We start from the raw sequence: 16,674 nt of genomic DNA, 5'->3' as shown, positions 1-16,674 counted from the left end.
ATGTTCGTACTTAAACTTGGGTGTCTGTATGTACCTGTTGGCATGTGTTGCTGAACAGGTACTTGACAGAAAGCGTAGGTGTCAGTGGGTGGGGAAAAAGTGTGTGGGCATCTTGTTCTGCAGGTCTTTTATCACGTACCTACATTTCCTCAGCGCCCTACCGACCTGCGACAGAAAGACTCCATCATTTCAACTGACCCCTTTTACAGGGCGCCATTTTTAGTCAATGAATGGCTGAATGTATTTTCAGTAAAATATCCTGGTGAGGTGTCTGATGCTTAATTCATATTGAAAATGTTTCTGCAATTTGGAATATCACCTCTCTGTGACTGTCTAATCTTGTACAATGGAGCACATCATCATGGTTAGAAAAACGATTATGCTTAGAGTCAGGGTTGCTCTTCTGAGCTGATGTGTATCCGGAAAGGCTATCATTATCAATTACATTAGTAATCTGGGTATTATTCTGATGATGAATTGAGTAATCAGAGTTCTTGAAAAAGGCCAAAAATAAAAACTTAACCCATTGATAACATAACATGTATAGTGTTTCAAAAATAGATGGTGCTGATCTGATACCACATATCATTATTGGGCCAATATCAGCAGAAAAGGCTGGATTGGATATTATATGGAAAAGAAGAACTAAGTCTTGTCACAAATCAAACCTGAAATAGCACAGACTCACATTGCATGATGTGATGCTGTTAGCTGTGTATTTTCTCCTGTTGGGTTATAGAGTGTTTGAGTATTTTAACATGATAGCCTACTTTTAGATGCTCTTAATTGCTTCAATTAAGGTTTCGGTATCTGAATTGGTAAAGAAAAATTTGTGTTGTTCCATAACTACCAAGATTTCAAAATGCCTCATTGGAAAAATTAGGAAGCCTTTAAAAAGACTTACGTAAAAATTCATATAAATGGTGTCCATCAGGCTCTTTTTCTTACTGGAAAAGAAAGTAAAACATTATCATTGTGTGAGTAATTACTGCCAATTTATTGAGAAGGAAGAATTTAATGGATTTTTTAAGCAAGTAATCAAGTTTAAAGGGATGGTTTGCCAGAACACTTTTCTCTTACCCCTAGATTTAGTCGACCACCTGAGACATGTTTGTTGACCAAATTTCTGTTTGCATTCACAGTCCATCTGAGGTGTAGCAGTGCTGATCTACAGTCAACCTTTGTGACAATGATCATCATAAATATGGAGCAATCTGATAAAAGATTTTTCAAATTTACAGTGTTTTTGTTCATTTTTATAGTTCACAGTAGGTCGCACTGCATCCAAAACCACATTGACTAGTCTGTATGACTTAACTAAAACCTGGATGTAGGTTAAGCGAATTGAGGGACGTTTTGGTGGTGTATTTTTAGGGAAAAGATATGGGCTAATTTGGTGAGAATTCAGTTCTAGTTCATTTGATAGCAACATTAGCCTTGCAGCTCCAGTTCTAAACCAAAGAAGCAAAATTTGGACTCCAAAGTCCTGACTAATTGACCAAATCTAGAATTAAGTGGAAGGTTGTGTAATAATTTTTTTCCTTTAATCAGTTTACTATCTGGCTTAAAACATATGTATAATTAAAAAAAAAAATTTAATTATTAGCTGAAAGTTTGGCAGTTAGGATACAGAGATGCAGAAAGTTTTTTTAAGATCGCAGGAGGCTGTCTTGCTTCTGTGGAGCTCATCTGTCCCTGTTCTGTGTGATCCACAACCTTAGTGTTTGCTTCTCACTCTACAATTTCTCCAGATATAAACGTTAGATGTATATCTGGCCTCATTCCACTGTATGTGCATGTGGAGTGCACTATCCTAATAGCCGTGGCGTGGTCTGTCGAGCACACCAAATGATAGTTAGATTCAGGAAACTAGGACAGAATCTCTTTTGCCTTCATTTTCTCCATCCCCCGTAGACTATCAGCAGTCTCTTCGCATCTCATAGCCTCTCTCTGTGGAGACGTAACATACAAACAGACCAGGATGAGATGTCAACCTCATTAAGGGAGATGGAGAAGAGGAGGTCTAACTAAATTACAGTTGTGTACCACGGGAATGAGTGTGTGCACGTGTGCATTTGTGTGTATGAAGGAATTAGAGATGCTGTTTAAAGGCCTTGACAACAATTATCATTTAATTAGAGTAATCATGAGACACACAGATTCACTGGTGCTTATTTTTACTCCAGCTGTTATATTTTAGTGGTATTCAGAGACATTGGACACATTTCCGGTCCTGAGGGAGTGGCTGAATTCTCCGGGCTGCAGTTTCGATGTCCTTTGTTAAATTAATGTGTGTCCTTGGTTTGTGGTAGCAATGCTTGCTGCGTCTCTTAATGTACTTGTTGTCTTGCAAGCTCATTTTTATAAACAACAACACAAAAACTACCATTTTTAGTTCTGGTCTGAAAGCAGTGTATAATTATCCAATGTAGCCTGAGCTACTGTAAACTGAAACTCTAGATCAACAGTCAGGGGCAGCGTCTGTCATTAAAACCTTCTGAAAAGATCAATTTGAAGACTCTCCCCTTTCACTAAGTGTAAAAAGAACAAGAAATGGTGTCGTGTTCCTACAAGGAAGAAAAAACAGGTGAAAAAAAAATAGGTGTGTTATCTAAACCAGCCCTACCTGCTACTCTCTTGATGGCTGACAGATACTATGACTACTTCAAGTAGAACCAACTGGATATTCAACAGCCTCTAGTTTTGTCAGTGATTTACGGGGAAACAGGCATGGTAGGGTAGGGCAAAAGTGTGGTCAAACGTACCCGAAATACATTACAGAAGGACCACACCTGCCATTATGTCACACAGCTTATTATTATACAGCTAAATAGTCATTGAAACCTGGCTTGAGAGGCGTAGCTTTCGCCCTGTAACATAGTTGAATACATATTAGTGATCAGTGATTTTATATGCTTTTTGTTCCCTTCAGTTCTACCAACACTATCTTGACATAATCGTCTATGACCAGTATACTGAACTGTAGGGACTCTGTCATTGAGCCTTGTGTAAGATGTGTGTTGTTTTGGGAGATTAAGTGACGATGCCCCAACTTGTCTCAGCCTGTCTGGACCATTACAGTCACCCTTGTGTTGTAAACCTGTGCCAACAGTTGCTAAGTGCACGGCTGACTCAAGCACTGAATGCACTGCTTTCGGTTGAGTTTGTGGTATCAGGAATGAACTGGATTTTTTTCCTTGATTTAATAACATAACTTAGTGTTGATTGTACTGTAGTTAATAGTGACGTATACTGCTCTTTAAAATAAACTGCCCATGCTTTGCCCTGTGGTAATAACACTATATATATATATATATATATATATATATATAAATGTAAAATTTGATGTCATTTGTACACATCACCTGTCCTTAAAATTAAAATTTTCCATCTCCATAAATGCTCCAAAATCAGTTGGAATAAAGCCTCTTAGCATTAACTTACATTGAAAGTTAAGAATGTTTTGCCCTTTCCTGTAAAGGTAATATTTTGGAGCTACATATTTTACTTTGGACAGATACATATTTATATATGGTCATTTTACAGCAGATAGAAAAAAGGTACAGGAGATGGAAAAGTCTAAACATGTCTTTCCTTCATGAAATTTATGCACAATTCAAAGGAAGGTTTAAATTTTAAGTTTTAAATTATAGAAAAAAGTAAAAAACAACAAAACATTTTGCATGACAGTAACGATATATATTTTATTTTTTAATTGTAGGTCATTGAAATAAGCAGAGTGATTCTGTCGGAAGTGCAGTTTCCAAACTTTCATTCAGTATCATTCTAAATTCACCATCAACACCATTTGTGTTTCGAAATACAAATTATATAATGATTTAAATTTGATAAAAAGTCATTGTTGTACACTGTCTTGCGGAAAAAGAAAACATCCTTTACATTTTTATTCTGTTTTCGTCATTGTTTGATATCGAAACAACCCTAAAAAGTCAAGTGATGACTCAAACCCATGGAGACAGAGTGTAAGTGGATTTCATTTTCCAGCCAGCTATATAATAAAGTATCTGATTCTGTAGTTACATGGCAAATCAAATTTATAGCAAAACAATTCTAATTCTAGTCTTTATGAATTAATTGTTCGTATGATAGTACTGGGTGCGAAACTCACTATGTCAAAGAGGATGTTGAGTCACAGGCAAAGCAAGTTATTCTCTGACCAAATTTACCCCACAGGCCACAGCTTCAGCAGCTATACTATTGGTCAGTACTACTTTGGCCTGTACATTGCATTATATAATCAATTTTCCTCTTTCTCATCTTTCTCACAGACATAAAGATATTGTGAAGCTCCTGAGAAAAACCGGTGCCCATCTTTCTTGGGATGAAATGGAAGATGCTGGAACTGAACTATGCAGGTGACACACAGACACCCCCCTCCATTCTTGTCTTGTGCACCATTCACGCAGGTCTGACCAGTCATTCAAGGCCTTCACGAGTTTTTAGAATGTTCCCCAACTGCATTACATTGAGACAAGAGATATATGTGTGGTATTTAACTCTTGAAGTAAACACAAGAGTTACACAACATTATTTCCTTATTCATATAATCTATTTATATTGTCAAAGACATTGTTACACCGGTCATTATGTCATCTTGTCATCTTGTCAATACCAGTGTCCATATCCTACTGATCGGAAGAGTTATTGAGGCAGTAGTGGCATGACATGAACAAGTTTATTAGAGGTGTCCAGGGTAATAGGCCTGTATACTGATAAGCTAGAGCAGCTCAAATGACTGTTTAACCTCTGCTCATGTCAGTGTTTTATGGGTGCAGATACAGTGGGTCACGTGTATTTGTGTACGTTTGTGTATGTGCACCCTTAGGCTGGCAGCATGCGCAGACTTGGAGGGTCTGGAGGTTTGGCATCTAGCTGGTGCTGATATGACCATGTCAAGTTACAGTGGGCAGTTGCCCATAGAGGTGGTAAGTATATGTGGACAGCTTGCAAACATCTGATGTAACCCATGGGTTAAAAATCAACTGGGAAAACCTTGTAAATTTTGTTTCCCAGTCATGTAAACAAACTGGAAAATAAGAAAATTTATTAGTAAAGTCTTGGATAAGTATGAAGTTGGGCCAATAAGCCATCAAAGTGATATTTACTCGCATATTTTAGCTACTAATGCCCCGTTTGAGTGTCTGTTCACTGTGGTTTTGGAATACTGCAGACAGTGAATGCTGCAATGAAATGTCTAGTTGAGTGAAATGACAGGCCACTTCTAATATTTTAGTAGAACTTAGGATCAAATGATGGTTGGTGGTGTAAGTAAGGGGTCATTAGGGGTAGGTGTGGGCAATATGACAATATTGCAGTAAATTATGTCACAGTATCCCTTTTGGAGCATATTATTGATAAAGAACAACTGGATAATAGTATTTTGTAAAGGTGGCACTACTGATGCATTTTGAAACTCTTCCAACTTATAAAGAAATAAAAAACTGAGAAAAACTGAAACTCAGAAAAACTGAAATACTGTGATCAGGGAGTTTGTTGTTGACTTTTAAGTTGAGAATGTCAGCAGCTGTGCATTATTTAAAAATAACCGTGAGCAACAGCTGTCGTGTACTGAAGTAATTATCCTGGAATTTGACCTGGCGAAGTCTTGGAAAATTATTTCCTAAAAAATAATAAAGGGAACCCTGTGAGTACTTCATGATCCATCGTGTCGTATATCAATCCATACAATTTTCTATTCCATGTACAGAGAACAGCAATAACATACCTCCCAAAATTTTTAGTGCCAGTGTCATACAAAACATATAATGTGGTACATTGATAAATATGTTATGCCTGTATGCCCTGACATTGCTTTTCTGGATGTTCTCATTTGACCTGATGTTTATGCTTCTCAGGCCATGCAGTCAGGCAGTGAGGAGGTGGTTCAGTTTCTCCAGTGGGCTGCTCAGTATCAACCTCAGGTAGAGATCAAAAACACACACGCGTACAGAACACACAACAGCGTGACTTGGCTTGTACACGCCACTTTCAGACAGATTAAAATGGGGCTTAGCAATAGCAAGCAATTTATTTGTTTATTCATCTCTTTGCTCCCACTCTACACTTTTCAGCCTCAGACAGATGAGGGTAATGAGGTAAAAACTGTTTATTTTGTAGACATTTCTCTGTGGATTATAAACATCCATTATCATTTCCGTGCTTTTAGTTGAACTACAGTCACAATTGCATGATTACAAGAAATAAAGATATCTTTAGAACTGCCCAAAGGCACAGCTCACTTGAATACAATTAAAAGTAGATTTTATGGACATAATTCGAATGTCAGAAAGGCTGTGATGACAGACATAATAAGGAGTTATCCTTTATAAAGCTGCAGAGGCTCTGTTCTATGAATGAATCAATACGGGTGTTCACTCATGTCCAGGTGTTGTGGCATGTGCTGCTCTCTGCTTGCTTTGTGTTTTCTTGACTCTCAATGACTGTTCCTTATTTTGCAGCCAGTTTTTGATGAAACTGAAGAGGTACATTATGGTTTGGTTTGTGCCTGATGTAACTAGTGTTACACATTTAAAGACACAATCAGGGATGTTCAAAACTGTTTTTGTTCCACTGTTTGCAGAGAATACGAAAACATTTCAAGCCTGGTGTTTTCTTGCCTTTTGAGTTTAGGAGGGAATCCTGCCCAAGCCCATTCCTGTAGCCCATGAACTGCTGCTTTGTTGGGCCAAAATCCCTGATTGGGGTTGAAACATGAGCACTTAGATTTAACTGTATTGGCTTTTGGCTCCTTAAACACGCTGTGATTGTGGTGACTGTGATTTAGTTGATTAGTGCACTTTGTATTACTCAGCCCTTGTTCTCCTGTTGTTACAATGCAGTGTACTTTTAACCCCATAACATCCCAGGATTTTACATACAAAGGCTTGTTATTCAGTAACTTATTCAGTAAGTTATTCAGCATGGCATGAAATACAGTAACTAAAAGAATGACATACTATATGCTTAAAGATTTTGGAAAGATCAGTTAAAATGTTTGGTTGCACTGGATTATGTGGTTTAATGGCAAAGTATGTGCAGGCCTAATTATTTGAAACTCTGGAAATAATGATTTGATATGGAGAGGAACTCTAGATGTGTCTGCCCTTATACCTAAAGCAAAGCAGAATTCCTATACATTAATGCTTATTAGAGGCATTAAGGGATAGATGAACTGTTTTTCAACACAGACTTTATTCAAATTGTTGTTTTGAATCATATTCATTGTCCGTAGCACATGATTTTATTGATCACTTCAAGAAACTTGAGTTTCTCTGTGGGCTTAACACATTTAATACGTAGCACTGGGCTTTATAGGCATTTGCACCTTCAAAAATCAATGTAAATCATATTAAAAATGTGTCTGGGTTGAAAAACTGTGAACCTAATATTTAATTTTTTCCACTGAGATGAACAGTTATTTGCTATGCCATCAATTGTCTAAGGAGCTGAATACATCCATATTTGTATTATTTTTTCCTAATTTATGTTATTCTTTTTTTCTCTAGAATGGTGAATTCAAGTTCGCTGCATGTCCATAGAAATCCTGAAGAGACAATCCTTCTATACCAGTGACTTCCTGCCATTTCCGTTCTTCTGTTTCAGTTTCTCCTTTAATCATTTTTTTATAAATAATCTGACGTATCATTTTAAATTGATACCTTTTATTTTAAAAAGCCATTATCATTATCTTGTCTATGGGTCGTCCATGTTAGTGTTAAGCACACAAATGTGAATGTACTGCGATATTGACAGTGGAGAATTAGGCAGCACAAGTGTGACTGCACAGTGTGCTGTACTGACATCAAATCAGTGTTAGAGAGCAATAAAGTGTTTTTTGTCCAAAATCATTTGACTCACACAGGGGGATGCAATATTTAAATGTTTAGAAAGTTTGTGTTAATGATCTGTTCCAGTTCAAAAGTGCTATTGTATTCAAATGTTGATTATTGTATAGCTCATAATACAGTTATGATGTCGTAAATATGGTTGATTTCTGTGGCAAATATTGTGATTTGCACTAGATGGTTACAGCTGCCCACCATGTGTCTGTATACCATCAGTTAATGTGAACTGCCACAGAATGTCTTGAGCAATATCACTGTTACATACATGTTTTTGAGAATGTTTCTCAAATCCCTACCTTGTAAAATTAAATCACAGTATTTTATCAATAATTATTCACTTTCACCTCACACTAACGTGCAAAAGTGCTAGATGTAAACTGATTTATTTATTCATGTTGTGTCCTCCCACTCACTTCACTACTGAATGTTATCCTGCGTACCAAATCATGAAGACATGTAAGATGTTCTCATGTAATGCATCGGAAGATGCGTATCATTGTGTAAATGCAAATGCTGTAGAGCTGTGTGAAAATTGTGTAATAGTACAGTGTCTCATTTGTTTAAACATTGAAAACACAATCTTATTGTATGTAAATGAGACTATGAATGCTGCATATTATCATATTAGTCAACATTAAAGCTTTAAAAGGGTTGTGTTGAAGTATATCAGTCTGATTGCATTTTACTTTAAAACATTTGACATTAGTTTGTACCTTTATGCTTTACTGTATCTTCATACTCATACTCAACTGTCTTTATCTTTTAGGTGCCTTTAGACTCAACTTGATGACCCTTTAGTTTCTGAAATGTTTCATGATTTCAGAGTAAGCCAAATAAAAGCACAAGGCAGCAGACAATGAATCATATGTATTATTATTATTATTATTATTGCTATTATTTGGGAATATATGTGTATATGTGTGTTGTCTGTAAGATGGAGAGATATATTTCTGTATGTTCTTGCTGTTTAATGTAAGGTACAAGCACAAAGATGGAATTAAACATTTTCATCATAATCGTTATCTTTGTTTCATTTAATCAAATTTTATTTTGGAGAAAAAATGCCTTAAACAACTACCAACATCCAGAAAGCAATCAAACAGTGAAGAATAATCCTGTTACTTTTGTACTTTTCTTCATTACATTACAATTTGCCTTATCATCAGAAAATATTACACTTAAGCCTTTAAAAAAGGGATGAAAGTAATTTTTAAATGCCGCCTTTTATTTTTCAAAGGTCCTGTAATCTGCAGGCTCTGAGCTGATTGTAGGGAGCCAGAAGCTTCGTCTGCTCAGATCTGAGCCCATGTAGATGCTCTGTTCTCTATTTTCCCAAGCTCAGGCTGTGTAATCCCTCAGTGAAATGACAACTAAACAAAAACAAAACAACTTACTACAAGTATTAAAGATACATGTATATATGTATATATGACGTTCACTGCAAAATGCTGTATAATAATTTGTAACAAGAGGTTATATATTATGTGCTTTGTCAAGAAAGCGCATTTTATTTCTCTAGTAAAGGTGGTATTTACCATAATATAACATTGATATTTCTTGTATAAAAAGCCCACTAAAGTGAAAAAAAAAAATGAAGTGGTATGTATTGCATTTTGGAATGTATACTACACAACACTTATATTCTACACACATACCGCCAGGTTGCCATGAGAAGAGGTTTTTAAATGGTTAAACAAACTTATAAATAAAATAAAATTACTTTTATATTACATATACTTTCAGTATTATTATACTATATCATGGTATAAATATTATTTGCATTTACTGTAATATTAATGACCAAATAAATATATGTAGTTATGTAATAATGTTTTAGTGTAGTAATGTGGGATTGTTATAGTGTAACAGTGTAATAGTACAGTCATATAATTATTTAGTAATGTAATGTAAAAATGTGTAGCAGTATAATAGTGTGATAAACATGTAATAGTCTTTATTGTATTGTAATGATATATTAGTGTATCAGTGTAGTTGTTAATGTAGTGCTGTAATAGTGGAATAGTCAATTAGTGTATCAGTATAGTAGTGTAATTGTGTACTACTGTATTGTGTTGTAGTAGTGTAACATGTGTATAGTGTAGTAGTCTAAAAATGTAGTACTATTATAATAGTCTATTAGTGTCATAATGTAATAGTCTGTTAGTGTGTCAGCATAGCACTGTAATAGTGTAGCACTGTATTATGTACAGTGTAGTAGTATAATAGTGTAATAGTCTATTAGTGTATCAGTCTATTAGTGTAATAGTGTAGCACTGTATTGTGTAAAATGTAGGAGTGTAATAGTGTAGTGGTGTCGTAGTGTAGCACACTAACGTGTAAAGTGTAGTGGTGTAACAAAGTTGTGCAGCAGTTGTAGTGTTGAAGGTCTGGAACCCAGTGGAGCCGGTCAGACCTGCATGGCCTTCATTCCAGCCTGAATGAAAAGGCTTGTGTGAACAGTCCCCTCCGCTCTCAGTATAAAAACACACCGCGGCCCCGACAGTGTGTATGTCGTCGGGGAGAAGCAGCTCGGAACACACTTCCCTCTCAGTGCTTCACTCACTCTTCGCTGTCTTAATTTTCCGACCATGGAAGTGAAAGGTGGAGCGGGATGGCGCTGGACTGGAGCTCTGTGGGGTAAGACCGCGCTGTTCGGCTCCAGACCAGTCTCTCTGATGCAGTGGTTCTCAACAGTTCAACAGTTCTGTCTCAAAATTGTGAAATGTTTAGGACCACTTGATCAGGCAGACGCTTTCTCTGGTGCAGGGACGGAGGAGGAAAGAAGAACTGCTGCTTCTTAACTGTGAAACAGGCCGAGCTCGTTCTGTATGTAGTCTTGCTAAAGGCGTTTTAACCTACAGCTCCTGAAAAAGCGAACATTTCAACACTATTGTGCTGCTAAAGATGTAATCAGTTTCTTTCAGTTGGATGACTTTAACAAAACTGTTCTTGGAAACTTAATGAGAAGTTGATGCTTGATTTTTTGTAGTTGAATTTTTGGAAATAAAAGTGGTTGGTTGCAGAAAACTAAGTTTGAGCGTGTTTTGCATCTCTCTCTCTCTCTCTCTCTCTCTCTCTCTCTCTCTCTCTCTCTCGCTCCATTATTATTGTGGGTAATGGGAGGATGGGGTAGTTTAAAGTGTTCCATTTTTTTAAAAGGTAAGCTGATGTATTAAAGGTGTAAGTATCTCTCTCTCTCTCTCTCTCTCTCTCTAATGCCCCCTTGTGTTACAGAACAACGAATCTTTTGTGTTCGCTCGTTTACTTCATTCATTCTGGCTTCCCAGCCTCGTGTCAGAGTTGCTCACTCCTGTCCGGAGTCTTTCTCTTTTTAGAAGAATAGAGCAGAATCAGTTTATCTTTTTTCTGAAGAAGTTCTCGCAGCGCCGGCGCTCTCCGTGGTGCTGAACACCTCCGCCATCCTCCATTCATTCCCTCACTGCTCACTGTCCTCATCTGCTTTGCCGTTCCCTTGTTCAGATGCTCTATGGTCCGATATTGTCTCACAGAAGCTTGTTATAGGCTTGGCAAATATGAGGCGAGGGCAAACGCTCTCAACGACAAATCAATAAGTGCGATTATTACACTAAACCACCTTCATTAGTTGTGTTAAAAATCTGAACAATGATCCGACTCATTAGCAAAGCCGCTGAGTGACACAGGCCATGCAGACATCACCACACACCAAACACCCTGAGGCAGTGTGCAAATATCGAGCCATTAGTGAGCAAATCCTCTGGATTATGTGGCTCTCAGGACACCATAGACACAGAGACAGCGGGGGACACTGAAGGGACTTCTCATGAATTGTAAATAAGGGCTGAAATTCAAATAAGATTGATTTGGAAACAAATGACAAAACAGCAAATGTCGTATTCGACCTTAAATGGCCTGCTTTCGGTATTATCAATATTAGAAGTGTGAAATAAAACACTTTTTGAAGCCACTTTAGACAGCAGCTCATCAGTTTGCCCCTGTATGAGCCCATTTGCTGCAGGCAAAACAGTTTTTCTAGTTAAATGATTGCATCCAGACCTCATCCCATCAAAAACCATTTAAGAGCCAATTTGGTGAGACATAATTTTGCGAACCAGTTTATTTTCGACAGCCTTTTATAAAAGAGGCAGTTCATTTTGAGAGAGGCAAAGTGAAATAACATTGTCTGGATTTGAAAATTAAATCTCCACCGAGCACCGTTCTAATCCTGCGCTGAACTCACATTTCCAGTGTCTCCTCATAAATTATTCATAAGCCCACAATCCAATCGGTCCCTGTCTGTATTCCCGGTAAGGCTTGGCTTTCTCTCCGCTTGATCTCAGCGGTGCTCCTAAACAGCGCCAATATTTGCTAACTGCTCCTTGTTGGCCCCCACCGGCGCAGCGTGTCCAGGCAGGAGGATGAAGATGCTTCAGCTCTTAATGAGGAGCCTGCAGCAATTTGCCTACATGCAGCAGGGCAGCAGGGTGGCAGATGCGGGGTGGCTGTCCCCTGAGTCCATCGTCAGCGTGTCCGGGTGAAGCTGCCTGCCCTTTACAGCACACACCCAGTGTGCACGTGCTCAATCACCTTTACGACGGATTGTAATCATCAGGTCCTAAAACACGGATGTATATGAGTGCCCACCCACCTATATATATATATATATATATGTGTGTGTGTGTGTGCGTGTGTGTACCCATTCACACATACATATGTACACGTGTGTTTTTATACAGTGCCATATATATATAACCCCCCCAATAACCCCACGTTGGCGTGTTGTGTGAAACCAAACCTATGTGTGCTTTACTCATACCCATAGTCCTATAGTTGACAAATTTACAGTCTTCCAAACAGGACCTCCTTCTGCAGTAATGCTGAAATGGTCAGGTTTCCTGGCTTCATGGTGGTTCTCACTGCCTCCATCAGGCCACAGAGGCGAGTTTATTGAGGCTCTAATGGCCACCTGCTTATCTACAGCCAAGGCCTCTGTGGACACCAGATAAGATTTTTATTAAGAGTCTCACAGTAATGTCCTGTGTTCAGCTCACAAAGGGCATCATCTCACCGACTTCATGTAACATAATAATGCTGAAATTTAGGCAGCACATTGTGTCTAGCCTGAGTGTCCAGAGAATGGCATGGGATAATCCTCAAAATTAAAGCACCCATCTCCCACACTACCTTTATATTTTATTTTTCCCTCTGAGGTCCACTCATAATGTTTGTGCAGGTTTGTGTACCAAAATATAATTCATTTTCCAAACCTCTCTTTATCCCTTAGAAATAAACAGGCTGTGCCTTTAAGACTGAGGTATGGTCTCTATCCCGACAAAACATTGTATCTCTGAAATGGAGAAAAAGGAAAAACTGTTCTTAGCTTCGAAGAGAAGTTAGTGGAGTTAGGGCAGCTGCTATTTTCACATTCTGTGGGAAAAAAATGCTCCTCATTCAAAGGTTGAAACACTGCTTATTACTTCAGTGTGAATGGGCGGGGCTAAAATGCTGAAGGTTGAACAGCGACTATATGCAAATATGATCACAAACGGTGATTTCAAAATACGCGTTTTTTTCAGCTTACTTTCCATATAAAATCTATGGGTAGAGCGTTTTACATCTTTAACAGAATGTTTACGCTACATCAAACTCTTTTATTAAAAAGGGCAAGGAAATGTCAGGTTTGCACAATATGGGCCCTGTAAGCCATATTACACCACAACTCCACATTAAAGGTGGCAATGGTCATTTTCAAACCTTGGGACCAAAGCTGAAGTAATGAGAGCTAAACATGAACCCACCGACCAAAATCACATCAGCTACTGCAGCAGGTTAACTGTGAGCTGTAATGAGGAGTCAAGATACCCAGCGTGCATTTCTCTGGGTTCATGCTTCAGTCGGGGCTCCGTGTGTCTGTGTGGCTCTAGGGGACACCTGCGCGCACGCGGAGTGCTGCGAGTTTAATTGAGGATTCGCGCGTGCACCGCTCAGCAGCGCGAGCGCAGAAGCCAACAAAAGCTTTCAGCGCGCGCAAGGAGACTGTCGTGGAGCTGAGGAGTGAGAGCACACGCGCACGGAGAAGGAGGAGAGAGAGAGAGAGAGAGAGAGAGAGAGAGAGGAGAGAGAGAGAGAGAGAGAGAGAGAGAAAAGGAGGGAGAAGGAGAAAGACAGAGAAAGAGAAATAGAGAGAGAAAGAGAACGTAACCACCCTATTAATTTTAATCTTCCTATTATTATTTTAATATTATTATTCTTATTCCAGCTACATTGTTGATTGTACAGAGTTAGTCATTTTAATGATTAAATGCTTTACAGACTCTAAATTGTTTCATTTTTTACTGTAATATTCTTTAATCTTCTTCAACTTAGTACCTGCAGCTTTTGGCAATCCACATGTGTCGTTACTTTCGCGTTCAAGGAGATAGAGCAGTCTGAACTGAATTGGAGAGAGAGAGAGAGAGAGAGAGAGAGAGAGAGAGAGAGAGAGAGAGGAGAGAGAGAGAGAGAGAGAGAGGGTCGTGGTGGTTTGTGGCGAGGCGGGCAGTGTGCGTGAGTGTGTGTGGATGGAGCAGTGAGGGGTCTCTCTCTCTCTGTGGTGGGATGTGTATAGGGGTTCACAGGGCTCGGATTACGGCTGGGTTTGATGGGCTCGGTGCTGATTCGGAGACACCTGTGCACGCTGGAATTAATCACTTTGGAGATGAGCGGTCACTGCGCGCACGCGGGCTGCTGAGAGGGGAACCTCACTGAGGAACAACAGAGCGCTCCAGTCAGACAGAGGATGGGAAATGTGCAATGTGTGATGTGAGATGCCTCCTCGGAGCCAAACACACACCGCTTCACCGCGTCTGCCGTAACCAGGCTGAGGAACAGCGATCCTGGGCTTGAACCATGGACCTCCACCCTTCAGAGGAGCCGTCCGGACCGGTCAGAGGCAGCGGGAACCTCGCCGAACTGGGCACTTTCTTCGTGGACTCAGACGTCATTTTTGGATTCACCAGGCATCTTCTGAGGAGAAAAGCTAAGGTGAGGGAGCCAGACGGGGCACGGCGCTCCACAAGTTGATCAGACCCTACAAATAGATATTCGTATGATCATCATTCCAGTCATTTAGTACAGAGAAAACTCAGCAGGTATGGACTTTTTAGGCTACCTCAAAACAAAACGCAATTTCAGTTAATGTTGACGGTTTTAAACCAAACGTCACTGGTTCATTTTTTGAGTGAGCGCGTGACACTTTGGGCGTGAATTTCAGCCTAGACAGGTGCAGCCTGGGGACCGTTATCTGTTATCTGGCCGTTTTTTGCTCTGCTCTGCTTAGAACAGAAAGACCCCTGCTGTTGTGGAGACCACCTTTCAGGGGTAGCAAGTGGTGCAAACGGAGCAGGGGATGATCTCCAGGCAGTTAAAGTGACCAGCATCAGAGTGTAGAGCCGCTCTGAGCGCGACTGGGCTCAGTGAGCACATGGTCAGTACTGAACAGCGACAGCTCGTGCGCTTCAGTTCAGATTGCAGCACGACCAGCCCAACGTGTCAGCCACCGTAACTGACTTAGAAGAGCCAATTACGAGAAAGTTTTATTTGCGCGATGTATAGGTGGACACAGAAGCGATCATCAGGTGTAATCAGTGGACTGGACTGGCCACTGGCTCTGTTCATGGAGGAGAAGCATCATGTTTTTACTGACAGGGTTTATCACAAACACTAACATTTTCTCTTTGATCTGGGTTTACAGGCTTCTGTTCCGATTTAACAATTTCTGTACACTCTTCGAAAACAATAGTGTTCTTTGAGTCCTAACAGTAATGGGACTTTTGGTGCTGTATACAACCATTAAAAAGGGTTCTTTTAAGAACCATATACAACTGGTTTTCCATCATAAAAACCATTTGACCATGCAAAGAACCATTTATGCCTTCAAAAAGTTCTTTTAGTGTTCATCGTTCTGTATAGAACCATTGCCTTTACTGAAGAACCCTTGAAGAACCATTGTTTTTAAGAGTGTCGCAGTAAAAAACTTCACGATTAAGTCTACCAATTACTTTTTGTTTTTAAAAGGTAGGAACATTGATAAAACTCGTGTATTGTTCTTTAGGTAATATCCCCACAAACACTGATTTGATGATATCGTGTAATCAGGCTGCTTGCGTTGTGTGCTGCTGGTGAGTTCATTACCTATTGATGTTCACAGTCTCTGACTAGTAGACAAAGAGAAGTGGGTCATATGAGGTGGGGACCAGCATTTGGGCTGTGACTCCAGTGCTTACATCACCACATCAAATATTTAGATATGAATAATTAAATATTTAAAATTACGAGAGTTTTTTTTTTCCCAAGCATGGACGCGAGTTGTAATTGGCAGGAGTCGCCAGAGGGTGGCGCCAGAGTAATAAGAAAAACGCCCCAGACAGCCCTTTCAGTCGCAGCAGCAACACGGTCCCAACACTCACGAACAGGATGACATCATTTGTGTCCAACATGAGTCCATTTATAATTGAGCGCAGTTTATAATTGTACAAGTTACACCATAAAAGTTAAATGAGATGAATGGCTATGGGAGAAATGTGGGGTAAAGAAGCCCTGGGCAAAATAGTACAGCTATCATCTGATCTAGTGAACAGAGTTAAATGTATTTGTAGTTTTTTATCCCTCATTCAATCTATAAAGCCGTTTAAATCATCCTCTCGTAAGTATATGGTTTAGATGTGTTTCTTCAAGGCTGCTAAAGTCCCTGAATGAGGCTTGGTTCATTTCCCCTCGTTTGGCTACTTCTGAGAGGCTTTAAACAGTAGAGCAGCCACACCCCTTCAGCTCTGCTACATGCTGAGTGTAG

General features: G+C 39.3%; 1 protein-coding gene across 4 annotated transcripts in view; it reads left to right on the top strand.

Annotated features, from left to right (window-relative positions):
• The window catches only part of aspg (asparaginase homolog (S. cerevisiae)), a 32,116-nt gene extending 23,235 nt beyond the window's left edge, over positions 1-8,881 (top strand). For 3 of the 4 annotated variants that reach the window (XM_036593861.1, XM_036593860.1, XM_036593864.1), the window contains 5 exons: positions 4,290-4,376; positions 4,847-4,946; positions 5,877-5,942; positions 6,480-6,503; positions 7,527-8,881. In XM_036593861.1, the coding sequence (XP_036449754.1) occupies positions 4,290-4,376; positions 4,847-4,946; positions 5,877-5,942; positions 6,480-6,503; positions 7,527-7,559 (310 nt within the window). In that variant the 3' untranslated portion in view covers positions 7,560-8,881. The remainder of the gene's footprint in view (positions 1-4,289; positions 4,377-4,846; positions 4,947-5,876; positions 5,943-6,479; positions 6,504-7,526) is intronic. The other variant, XM_036593863.1, reaches the window with a different exon arrangement.
• The last annotated feature ends 7,793 nt before the right edge of the window (positions 8,882-16,674 follow it).

The sequence above is a fragment of the Colossoma macropomum genome, unplaced genomic scaffold (assembly GCF_904425465.1).
Source record: "Colossoma macropomum unplaced genomic scaffold, Colossoma_macropomum, whole genome shotgun sequence".
NCBI lineage: Eukaryota > Metazoa > Chordata > Actinopteri > Characiformes > Serrasalmidae > Colossoma > Colossoma macropomum.
This window is presented reverse-complemented; position numbering and strand designations above follow the sequence as displayed.